Source organism: Lichenostomus cassidix, chromosome 1Ab (assembly GCF_008360975.1).
Source record: "Lichenostomus cassidix isolate B80296 chromosome 1Ab, HeHo_3.0, whole genome shotgun sequence".
Classification (NCBI taxonomy): domain Eukaryota; kingdom Metazoa; phylum Chordata; class Aves; order Passeriformes; family Meliphagidae; genus Lichenostomus; species Lichenostomus cassidix.
The window spans coordinates 6,202,367-6,215,089 of NC_139481.1; the positions used below are offsets into that span (position 1 = coordinate 6,202,367).

The 12,723-nt window shown below is 38.1% G+C and overlaps 1 protein-coding gene across 2 annotated transcripts in view; it reads right to left on the reverse strand.

Moving 5' to 3' along the window:
• Positions 1 to 12,723, reverse strand: part of GNPTAB (N-acetylglucosamine-1-phosphate transferase subunits alpha and beta) — a 33,230-nt gene that overhangs the window by 14,779 nt on the left and 5,728 nt on the right. For both annotated transcript variants that reach the window (XM_085049601.1, XM_085049602.1), the window contains exons 3-10: positions 10,568 to 10,687; positions 8,908 to 8,949; positions 7,955 to 8,160; positions 7,188 to 7,252; positions 6,861 to 6,995; positions 2,769 to 2,930; positions 1,926 to 2,105; positions 958 to 1,128 (exon numbers count right to left, since the gene is read on the reverse strand). In XM_085049601.1, the coding sequence (XP_084905727.1) occupies positions 958 to 1,128; positions 1,926 to 2,105; positions 2,769 to 2,930; positions 6,861 to 6,995; positions 7,188 to 7,252; positions 7,955 to 8,160; positions 8,908 to 8,949; positions 10,568 to 10,687 (1,081 nt within the window). The remainder of the gene's footprint in view (positions 1 to 957; positions 1,129 to 1,925; positions 2,106 to 2,768; positions 2,931 to 6,860; positions 6,996 to 7,187; positions 7,253 to 7,954; positions 8,161 to 8,907; positions 8,950 to 10,567; positions 10,688 to 12,723) is intronic.

Genomic DNA, 12,723 nt, shown 5'->3' on the forward strand with positions numbered 1-12,723 from the left:
CAGTATGATTTTGCAGTTATATGCCTACATCCTTAGGGATTTAAAACAACTAAAAGCCTCCTAAGATCCCCAAGTCCTGAAGCAGTTATTTTAATGCAGCTTAAACTAATTTTGTTCAACCCCTCTGTATTTGTGTGCAAATGTGCACATCTGCCTGCATAAAATGTTTAATTCAATGGTCTCTGGTGCCTTGTGTACTCACTGCTTTAATAGAAATAATATACATAAATCTTTAATTTTTTCCTCTGTGTCACTCTTGTAGATCAAGCTAATGGATGAAAACCCTGCTGGCAACCAGAGTGTTTATGCATAACTATTGCTAATATTTACTCAGCCTGCTTTCCTTGCTTAACACCACTTGTTGATAATGGATTTGCTGAAAGACTAAATTACTTTACACTCATGAACATGGAACAATATCTATTTTAGCAAATAATTATACATATATATAGACTGGGAAAATAAATTATGGGTGTCTGGAACAGCAGCAATTAATGGAAAATTTAAATATTAGACTAGTTTGAATGTCATCTGACCTCAGTGTTCCCATACAAAAGTTGATTCTTGCTTGTTTTGAGTAATTCACACAAAACAAAGACTTTACAAGGGAGGAAGAGCAGCAGATGCCAAACGCCACATCAGTCCTACCAGTGCTCCAACAGAAAGTAGGAGATAAAGCATGAATCCTGACAGAGGAACCATTATAACCCCACAAACCCAGGAGTGAATGTGAGAAAGAGCAATCCTACAAACATCAGCACAGCACACAGACAAATACAGAGAGAGCCTTCCACACCCTGAACCTTTGCTAACAGTTCTCTGGTTAAGAACAAAGAACCTTTAGATATTAAAGGGGGATTCAGGGCTCTGCCTTTCAAAGTAGCATTCCTTTGATTTTCATCATATTAGAGCAGAAATGTTCTACTTCTGCTAAAATTTCTTTGCATCATGGCTTACCTTTTGACCTTTAGAGTGACTGTAAAAATCATCAGGCCAAACATCCTTCCCAAACATAACATCATCATTGAGATAAATAAACTTCTGAGAAAGGCCACTGATACGGTGAATATGACTTTCAATAGCTGGTGAACTGAAGGTAGGCAAGTGACTCACATTCTGAAATATTTCCTAAACAGTTTCAGAAGGCAAAAAAACAATAAATAAATAACCTCACAAAAACAGTAACATGAAAGGTCAGGCACACCAGATATTTGATACTTATCTAATAAAAAACCAAAATATATCAAGACCAAGGATAGATAATGAGCCTGTTACAGCACTCAAAGTCAGGATTGTTCCATCTTTTTTCAAGTAACTTCACCAGCAGACAGCAAAAGAAGTTGATTTAGTATCTCTTTACCTTTACGGTTGTGCAGAATTTGTATGGCATGTCCAGATACCAAAACTACTTCTGAATTTGCAATAAGCTACTAGAGAATTTTGGGTTCACCTATTCAGAAAGCTTGAAGGATTCCCTTTTACTCTTTTTAAATAACATTTTTAGAATGCATAGCTACTTCTTGCCATCTTCTTAGTTCCAGCAATTCTAATCCATCCTGTCTCAACACAAGCCTATTAGGTTATTACTGGTTTGAGAGATTTTATAGATTCAGATTTCATTTACTTCTCCCCAGGTTTTTATAAATAGACTCTATAAGGAAATAGACTTGGGTATATGTTAGTTGAAGCCTCAGTATTTGGAAAAGTGAACTAAACACAGCTAGATATATTTTCAGCTATCCATTTAACCCAAATATAAGGACATATATAATAAAACCCTGGAGGAGGCAGGGAAGAGATTGTTGCTTCTTCCACATAAATACAGCCTTTTCCTTCAAGAGGATAGCTGCATTTCAAATCAGACAGGGTATCTTCGCTGGCCCTTTCACAGTGGCAGTTTAGTTTGGCTTTTGTCTGAGTTGTACCTGGTGAGTGACTATGGTGATGCGGGGATTATCGAGGTTGAGCCAGGAAGGGATCTGCCCGTTGGTGACGATGAAGATGTGCCGAACCCACGGCGCGTGGCGCTCGATGGACCGCAGGGAGTACCGCAGCTCCTCGTTGTCCTCGAAGCGGCTGGCAGAAATGTCTTCATCCTGCTTGGACTGCACAAAGAAAGGATTTGTTCTCAGGTTTTAAATACAACACTGAAGTTCTGATCCAGCTAGGTAAGGGCACGGTGCTTTGGCATGTGGATGCATAAGCACTTCAGGACTTAGGCATTCAAAAATAAAAAGCACATTGATCAAGAACCATTATTCTTATGAAGAACCATATTCTCCAAATTATCGAGGTGAACAATACAATCTTCTGACCACCTGGTATCATTAGGATGTCTGCTGACCACGGTAAAAGAAATTCTTGAAGAAAGAACCCCCTCCTGCATTTCAAAGCAGTAACATCACCTTTCAGAAATCCAGTTTCCAGAGGCTGGGGCCTCTCAAGTGCATTGCATCATAAGCTGTATATAAATGTCACCTAATATAGATATGCTGGAAGTGTCATGATGTAGCTGCTCTTCAATTATCCCACTGATTTGAGAACATGCAAATTTCAATTAAATGTCACACTGTTTGATCCTTCTTTCCCATTGATTTGAGAATTGCACAGTGTTCTTGTGATGTTTTCTTACAACTTAATAAATATTTGATTCTTAATACTTCCAAGCTTCTGGAAAAAATCCTGTCAGCTTTGTCATTGACCACCTAGCCTTTACTTCCAGTTTTCAAATGCTGTAACCTTTACCTGCTGTAAGAGAATTTACTCACCTGACTCACAGAGCTGAGGTCCCACAGTAAATAAGCAGGATTAAGCGTCAATTCTTTCCCATCTATAGTCATGTTCTTCTTTGCTTGCTTGCTCAGTTCTTGGAAACCCTTGGGGTTATTCAGTTGCAAGAGAGCCACACTGGCTTCTGAATAGAGCTGCAACTATACAAGCAGAGAAAACAACTCCTGGCATGCACACCCAGCAGCACTCTTCCTTTTCCATCTTTTTCTTGTATTATTTGTACTAGAGTTACTGATAACAATGACTGGTAAGCACTGTTTTTAAAGAGCTAAAAGTTTGTACAAACACCAAAACCAGTAGTAAAGTGGGAAACGAAAAATATTTAAAGATACAGAACATTACGCTCGATTTTCATTTTGTGAAGTGAATGTCTGTTTACACAATGATCCAACAATGGTAAAACTGTTCATGTATTAAATATTTCAGATGTAAATGAACAGTAAGTCCCCATCCATTTTCTCTCACCCCAATAACAAAATTCGTGATTCATTAACACTTTATTATATGACTATTATATGAAAGGAATCATCCTTCATTTTTCCATCTTAATCAAGGAATGGTCTTCCCAGAAAATTAAGGGCACCAATGTGTCGTCACTGCCAGGAGCGTGAAATGTTCAGAATGGTTTACAGTTAGTTCAACCTACAGCTCCGAAACCTGAGATACAAAAGGCTCCTGAGCTAATCCATGTGGGTCTCCAAGTCCTTAGTGCTGGTTGCCAATATGCTGCTAAGGTCATTTGTTAGTTGGGGACTGTTTGATCTATTTGCTGTTTTTATCTCTTGTAAGTCTGTGTATCAGATTTCATAATGCACAGGATCAGGGGCTTGTGCTACACACAGTCTAACAGTGAGCAGAGTTTGCAGATTACAGGGCATCAAAGCATCTCCCTAGGAATATGGCATAGCCCAGGAAATGCTGTGTTTACCATATGAAGTTGCACAAGTAGACCCAATCAAGCTTTGACTTTCCAAATATATGCATTCAGCAATCTAATTAAGAATACATGCAGTACATCATTAATATTTATTTGATGCTTTGCCTAATTTTTGTTCCTGCAGGCAACATAAGACAACCACGTCTACCAGATTTTCAGTTGCATAAGACTTGTAAATGCAATTCATAAGCTATCAAATTTAAATAATCATGTTCAAAAAAAGCAAAAACATCACAGTTCCCTTTCCAATAACTCTAAGTGGTTTTATTCTTTCTGTTTTATTCAATCTGACCCTTTCTGCTCATTTTAAAACAACATTTGTCCCAGAGTTAGCAACCCTTCCCTTAGCAAGACCAGCTGTTCCACTTGTGACATTTTAAAGCTGTTGATGCTTTGACTCATATGCTATTTGAGATCTTTCAATCTGACTTATGAGGCCTGTCATTAGAAAAATCTGATAAATCTCAGACCTTCCAGGGAATCATCTGAACCTATGGGTGGAAAGGATGGCTTCAGTAGCTAAATGGCTGAGGTATAGTTACGGACTGCAGGCAGCAACCTCCAAAAATATCACTATCGAAATGCTGCAGATTGCAAAGCTGCCAGCACTGGCTATGTGCTTTATTTAGCAATACAACAGTGTCCCACAGTCCCTCAGAATCTGTCACGTAAATCATACATACAACAAACCAAAAATATTACCATTTGAGAGCTTTGAAAGCGAATGAGAACATTTAATTTCTCTTGAACTCACTCCCAAACTCGGCAAAATAAATACTTGTACTACAAACTCCTAACTAGATTTATTACAAACACTTCCCCTTCCCCCCCACTAACATAGCATATATGCTTTATTTTTTAATTTGTAATATTCCAAGCACATACAAGAAGCAGTGGAAAACATGCTCCATTTCTCAGCATCAGAGTTAAGCTAACCCCTGCACTGAATAGATCATTTTTATTACATCAGTGTGGGGCTTTTTCCAACAATACATTCTAAAGAAACCAGTCTGTTCCTAGGCAGAGTTATCAATAAAGTTAGATTTCAGTGAAGTTATCTGGTGAAATAACTAACTAGATTCTAACAAATTGCAAGCTCTGCTTTGAGCATTTTGTTGCTGGTACATTCAAAATGGAATTGTCTCCTGGCAGATGTTCTTATGTCTCACAGGTTTATTAACCTCCTCCCAGCAGGGATGGATGCAATCGCCCATTCCCTTAAAATATTACATCTTCATCCTGCCAAAACAGGTCAGCAGATCCAAAGGTATTGTCAAAATAGAACAGAAGAACAACCAACTGAGCCTCTGCTGTATTCCTAACCAGTCCTTAAATTATGTTTTATCTACTTATTGACCAAAGCTGATTATAAAGGAAATAAGATACTCCTTTTTCCCCCACTCCAGTATGGATATTGGGAAAACTCATATGCCTACAGAGCAAGGGAAAGGAAGCACATGCTGCATGAAAGAGTTACAAAAAGCCTTATGGATTTAAAACACTGTTGCCTTTGTCTGCATTTATGTATTTGTGTGTGCATGTGGATTAAGGGAGATGATACTTTGCAAAGAGGGAGATCTACAAGCTCTTAGTTATCCTTGAAGCAATCAGGATATTAAATCTTGAAGAAAAAAAAATTCGACTTTCTCCAAAAATTTTCACTCCTGCATACAATTTCTGTGAAAAATTGTCAGCACGACAGCCTCAAAAAACCCAAAATCAAACAAATCAAATGCCCTTGCCTTCTCAATCCTTTCCTTGTCAGTCTTTACATCACAACCCAGTTTTTAATTTACTGGTGTCTCTTTAGGCTCAACAATAGTGTCCTTTAGAAATGTAGTTAAGGGGGGTGGGGGAAGTGAAAATGAGATATTCAGTTGTTCTTCATCTATAGGTCCAAGGTAAGGTCTTTGGAACCCTTAAAGGAACAGCTTAGCAGCCATCAGCCTCCCAGCCAGAGTAACATCTCCATCTAGTGGCTTTCTAATGCTCAATTAAGAATACATGGACAATAAAAAGTTGACAAATATAACTTCAAACTTCATCTGTCATAACACTAAACCTACAACAACAAATGTGACCAGCAGACACACTGATGCTCAACTTTCATCTTGAAATAAACTTCCATATCATTACATTACATTACGGTGCAGGCCCTAAGTACAAAAATTTAGTCGACTGTAACAAAGTTTCTGCCTTTAGCAAGACTCTAAGTCAGCTAACACAAGCTGAGACAAGAAAGAAGAATTTCAGCTTGCATTATGTTGGAGTGTGACCAGCCTACGAAAGGAATTGCACAAGATCATTTCTGCAACAGAGTTCATGAGTGATTAGAAAATGACCTCATGTTCATTTGAGCACATGAAGAACAAGTCATAAAGAGAATCAGCACATGCTACAGGTGGATATCAGACTAAAGAAGATAAATTACCTATGGACTGCCATCCCACTATCCCTGCTAACTCCTTTTCCTCCACAAACTCCCTGGCTTCAGTCCTTTCCACACCCCAAATCACATCTCTCTCCAGTACAAAAGCCAATGCCTTTAACAAACTCTTTAAACCTTCACCTATCTGCTAAGGCAGGCTGTAACCCTGACAGGTGTGCAAATAGCAGGGAAGAACAGAAGGCACTACATGGCAGTCATTGAGGTTGTCTTCAGTTGCCTTGCAGGTGGGAAAGCTGAAGTGCAACTTGCTCAAACCCTACAGAGCGTGTGGCAGAGAGAAACACAGTGCTCAGTGCTGTTAGTTTTAAGAGAGCTAAGAGGGAACAAAAAAGCTAGAAAGCTGCATAAACAAAATTCTGTCACATTAGCCAGTGATCTAGAATCCTGCAGCAAGAGAAAAGCCTCCAGCAAATGGCTGAAAGAAACCGATAAGGCTGGTAGCTTTTAATCAGCTGCAGGCTGGAAAATCTAATGCCTAATAACTTGCAGTCACAGAATGGACAATTAGTCTTTTTCAGGCGACTCTTTTGAGTCATCATTTTTTACTCCTAACTAAGGGAAGAACCTCACAAAAAACCCCAGATTTCTCTCAGAAATATCCTAAGTGCTAGAGGGTGAGATTCCACACCTGAGCCATCCCAAAAGACCAGCACAACTGAGGCACTCTTTCCTCCAGAGCCTTACCAGTTTCACTTTGGAGGCCAAGCTCTCTGGTAGTTTTGTTCGTAGCTGGTTTGTTTCTTTGAATGTAGCTGGAAACCCACTAAGAAAGGCTAAATCTTGCATTAATACCAGACCTGGAACTTCTTTGTCTGTAGTCTAAAAACAAGAAAACAGGGTATAAAAAACCTTTTTAAATAATTCATATAGCAGTAAGGGTTGTTCTAAAAGCTTTCACTTTCTAGTACATGTGAGTTACAGAAAGAAAATGGCACAGAAACTTTCTAAAAATGTACAGAATGTTTAACACATACAAAAACTAATCAAGTAAAAGATTGTAAAAGTACATACCAAGTAACCCCTCCATGCTATCTGTTTGCTGTTGTCTTTTAACATTCCAGAATGTGCAGCTTCAACTAGAATACATAAAATGCATTGCAAATCAGAAACTTCTTTCAGTATAAAGTCACTTCTTTTGAATATTCTAATAAACAAGATATATTTTTGCAAATTAAAGATAGTTGAATATTTATAGTGTGAAAAGTTGTCTTTATAAATAGTAAAACATCCTTGGTGGTAAAATAAAGACCAGGGGTTGGCACTAGTGGTCAGGCACTACACAGCAAATGAAATATGAAACTCATACCTGCTCCAAGACCCTGCTTATATATGCTGAACACACAAATAATTTTGTTTTACAGTTGACAGTCCTTTGAACAAGGGCAGAACTTACTGCACATTATTCAAACTAGACTTCATAGCAATTAAAAGAGGATTTCTAAAACTAATCTTCCTCAGTCTAATTCCCAGCCTCTTGAGATTATCAGAGCAACACAGATATTCAGATATCAAACCTGTTTTGCAATAGCCTTTTAAAGCATGGAACTCTAATCATCTGTAATCAGTTGTCTGGGAGGTAAGCAAAGAGTATCATTAATGTCATCATTTAGAGAAACAGACTGAGGGCAAGAGAGACACTGAATGACTTGCTAAAGTCAAACAGAAAATCAGCATCAAAGTCACTACTGGAGGAAAACAAAAAAAAACCAACCCCAAAACTAATTCACAAAAAAACTTGCTCTAGAAAACTGGATGGAATCTGACCAAGAGCTTCTTACCGTCCTTAGGGCTATCAAAAACAATTACAGTCACATTGGTAGAAGGATTTTTTGGTTTTGCTACAAAGAACATATTGTTAGCAGCTTGCAAAGCAGGGTGAATGGATGGCAGGTCTTTGAGGGTGATGTTGGTAGGCAGTGCAGGATCCAGGACAAGCATGGGCACTTTGATGCAGTGTGTCAGCAAACACTCCAGTTGCTTCTCACTACAGCAAAACACCAAAGGTAGATTTAATACTGCTAGAAAATTTAAGACAAAAATCAACTGGATGCAATGATAAAATGTTTTGTAAAACCCAATAATTTTTTTTGTAAAACCCCCCATTTGCTGTGGCAGGAGAAAATTACTGAAAGCAAGCTTATTTTCCTGCAGAAGGCAAGTATCTGACTGGTAGTGTTTAGTTCATTCCCATAACTGTTTTTTTCAAGTTTCCAAGATTTCTGAGTCCCCTCACAGAGGAGACTTTTTAAAAATCTCTAAAAAACAGAAGGACCAAGCCAAGTGACTGGGCCAGACCAGGTCCTGCTGCTTGCTGGCAGAGCCACAAGAGGCTTGGACTCTCCATAGGCAATTACTTGCAGTGCCATGTATACAAATGGCAGGTGAAAGCAACATTTAATGGTCAATGCATATGTACTTAGAGTTTTATGATTCAAAAGCATGAAATTTTTTTAATACTTGGAATAGGAGCTATCCCCAAACAGTGACAAGGATACACATTTCAAACCCCAGAAACTGTTATGCTTTAAGAAGCTCATTCATGTATGTCATGATAACATTTATAACTCTTATTCAACATATATATTATTATGCTGTCAGCTCTTTAAGTGATAGAGGAAAGCCTGCATAGCCTAGAGAAAAATCAAACCACTCCCACCAGCATCTGCTTTTAGCTAACAATGAGTAGAATATAATTTATTCCAATTCACGTCCAAAAAACACAAAAACTCACCTCTTCTTTGTTGGTTCTGTTGCATTCTTTCCAAGGATTTCCCTGTTACAAAGTTAAAATCATGATATTAAATAACACTGAATTGACAGTAAGGAACTGAGTCTAATTTCAGATTGCTAATTGAGTCAGGGACACGTTGTCAAAGCACCAGTAACCCAGATATAAAGGTGCCAAGGCCTTGCCATTGGCCTTGTGAGCACAGGCTGTCACACATTCCCTTCACTGCTCAGCCCCATGCAGTGTGGAGCTCAAAAATTCGTGGCTGGGCTGAAAGCTGTGGCAGCAGGACTCTTTTTGCTAACAGGAATTTATGGGGTTATTTTTAGGTTACTTAACAAAAGCGATGCTGATGTGAAAAACACTGGTAAAAACCCAGGATGAAGTGACCTGAAACTAGGTTGACTTGATTGTTTTGCCTATCATAAATATTCTGATAAGGTCTATGGAACACTTCTTTTTCCAGCAGTGGTCATTGATTTCAAAGTACATGAAAAAAAAATACCTACAAGACATAGAACCAGGTGACCCTGCAGATAGCAAACATGGTATAGACATGAGTCTTACTCATAAGATTAATTTCAACTTTCCAAATCAGAGTTACGGAACAAACCAACATGTGTTTTTCCTTTCTGAAAAAGGAATCACAGCATGAGTGATGACAAAGCTAAACCCACTAATATTAGCTATATGAACTGTTAGGAAAATATTAGCATAAATTTGGAAGTTTTTCAGAGCAGAAACTGTCCATGTTTAAGGTTGATGAATTTTAAGTTCTACTAATATTTTCATTGTTTAGGTAACAAAGAAAAAATCCAGAATTTCCCTTGAGATCATACCATCAGTTGTACCTAAATTGCAAGACATAACATGCCAATATCAGATCAATCCTCTTACTTGTGGATTTCTCATTATTTTCAACTAAATTATTATAACCCTTAAAATACAGACTTGTCCTTCCATTTGGCATATTTACTGGCAAAACCAGATCATATGAGCAGAGTTGCTTATCAAAAACTAAATCAATAGTTACAAGACATAATCCAGGGTATCTGCAGCAGCCTGTGTTTGAAGGCTTAGATCAGTAATTTTGCAGAACTGTATAGCACAGTCTGCAACAACAAATGCAGCAATAACGTCTTTGCTTCCTTAGCTAAAGGACAATCATACCTTTATAACATGCATAAATTATTTTCCCATTTCTCAGTTTCAGTGTTCATGAGGCTATGAATCTAACTAATCTAAAAAGAAGAATTTAAGAAACATGTTTAAGGTTTCTTGATGCCTATCATGAAAAGGCATATCAGGCGGGTGAGGACAGAAAAAAGGAAGAGGCATGGTTTTACTATTATTATTTACAAAGTGAGTTATAGAAATCAATACAAAATAACATATACAGTGCACAGTTTTCCACATGGCATTTTACAAATTCATGACAGAAGAGCCTTAATTGTTATGCTTACCCTTAACAATTTTCTAATTAGACAGCACTTGACAGCTAAAAGTAGAACTGAAACAAGGTTTTGTGAATCATCAAATGAAGAAGTGAGAAAATATGCTTTGAATTTTCATGTTGAGTAACACGGGAAAAAATAACAAAGAAAACTAGTACAGCATTAGATTGCTTCTGTCAGTTAAAGGGAAATATATATAAGATTGTTACCTCATTATTTTCTGTTCTTCCTCCATCTGTTCCCTGACCTGTTGCAATTCTTTGATCAATTCAACATCTGTGCCATTCACCCAGGTGTACACCACATCAATTGGCATGGGTAAACAAAGCCTACATAATTCAAAGGAGAGCTACATGAGCTGTTTAATATTACATTGCAAGTGTTCATGGCATCCTACAATAGCAATTTCTGTCTAACAACAGCAATACTCAGTGTCTGGGCTGCAAACAAGACAAAACAAAAAGATTCTCTTCAGCTATATATATCATGTCTTAATTATACACAAGCTTTTGACAAAACAGCACAGACATAAACCAGAAGGACACAAAGTGGTTTTAACTGTTCAGTAACTAAAGGAAATACTTACTTTATGCTCTAAATTTCACTGACATGAATTCACAGCCCAACTCCTTCAAACCCATCAAATATTTTTCAAGTCAGAACCAGCACCTTAGCACATTCTTAATTCACCAACTACTTTAGACAGGACAGCATGAAGCATAACTTAAATCATACTTACTGTTATTTAATTTCACAGAGCCAATAAGATCTCAGCAGGACCAGGTCTCTATCCTTGGAATTTCTCTTAGATTATATTAACAGGGCATTTCATAAACCAACAGTCTAATTTGGGTACATGATTTCAGACTCTAGACATGGCAGACAAAATAATTCTTGACACAATTGAATATCCTGGAGCTGTTTCTGGAAAGTTACAGATTTTTCAGCATGCGTAAGGCAGAAGAAGTGGTTTGGGTACCTTTATCCTATTTTTTAAGATAATCTTCTCTCCAAGGCCCACAGTGTTGTGTCAGCAGATACTCCAGGCTGCTGCCACAGGTGAATCTCTCAGTCCCAGACAGCAGGAGGATGCCCCAATTATTACTTTCAAAGTTTCAGTGTCAAAAGCTATTTAATACCTTCCTAAACTGTATAAGGCCTAGCAAACACTGGAAAACATCATCGTGTGACCCCACAGATCTCAGCAATAGAGAGGAGTTCAAAGGTGCTCCCTCTCCACCCACTGCATCCTTCCAGAAGCATCCAAGAGTCAGTGCTTCCAGGCAGCTATTTTATCCACCTTCCCTTGCACAGCATGCTATGCACAGAGCTTGCACCCAGCTTCATTTTCTACTGGCTCAGACTCAATAAGTGAAGCACAAAATTTGGTAAAAGGTCAGCCAGCAGCTCATCACAGCACAATGGACAGGAACATTTCGTACTCCATTTACCACTGTTCCTGACTGAGCTGCAACACTCAGGGGATAATGGTGGTTCATGCTGAGGCAGCTGGAACATCTCAGCAGCACCACCCAGGAAGTCCCTCACATCTGCAGGAGGCTATCCTCCTACACAAAAAAGTCAATCTACTGAATACAATTATCATTCTAATCTATTATTTCACCTTTTTCTCCAGAGATGGCTAGCTTCTAACTCATTAGCAAGGCATGTTTTGAACTAAAAAGTCCTCCAGAGGAGCAGGAATTCCATGGCAGGAGCTCTTCCAACTTTTCTATGTTTGTTGTGATCAGTTAAATTACTGGTTTGACAGTCCCTGGAATGCTACAGCTCGGAAAGGAATGTTTTAGGTGGAAGCATCTGGCTCAAGTCAGTGGATTTCAAAAATGCCCAACCTTCAGCCTTCTGGGCAAAGTGCAGAGTTTATTTACCCAGGCTTCATTGAAGAACATAGCATGTCTGAAAGAACTCCAACTCTTTCTATGGTATGAGGAAATTCTGACTTCTGTGAAGCCTCTCTCCAATTTATCATTTGCTTAAAGTGGGTCTCTATGCAGCAGCACATATAACTATGTAATTTCCTACACTATACAGCCAAATGCTAATAAATTCCACAGAGGAAAAGCATTTTTGGTCACTCAATTAACCCTGGCATGGCCAGCTCATTATTCATTACCAGTGGCAATAGAGACAGAGCAGTAAAAAAAAGAAAGTGAACTGTTGCAGATCCACTAGTTTAATTGCTTAAAATTTATCCAAATACTCAATTTTCTTAATGTATGTTTACAGCATACATTGTTTCAGAAAGTAATGTTTAACAAACATAATAACAAAAACCAGATATCTCAAGTCAATTTGTTGTTTCCAATTAAGCTAAATAACACTGTTAAGATTGTACCTTTCTGGA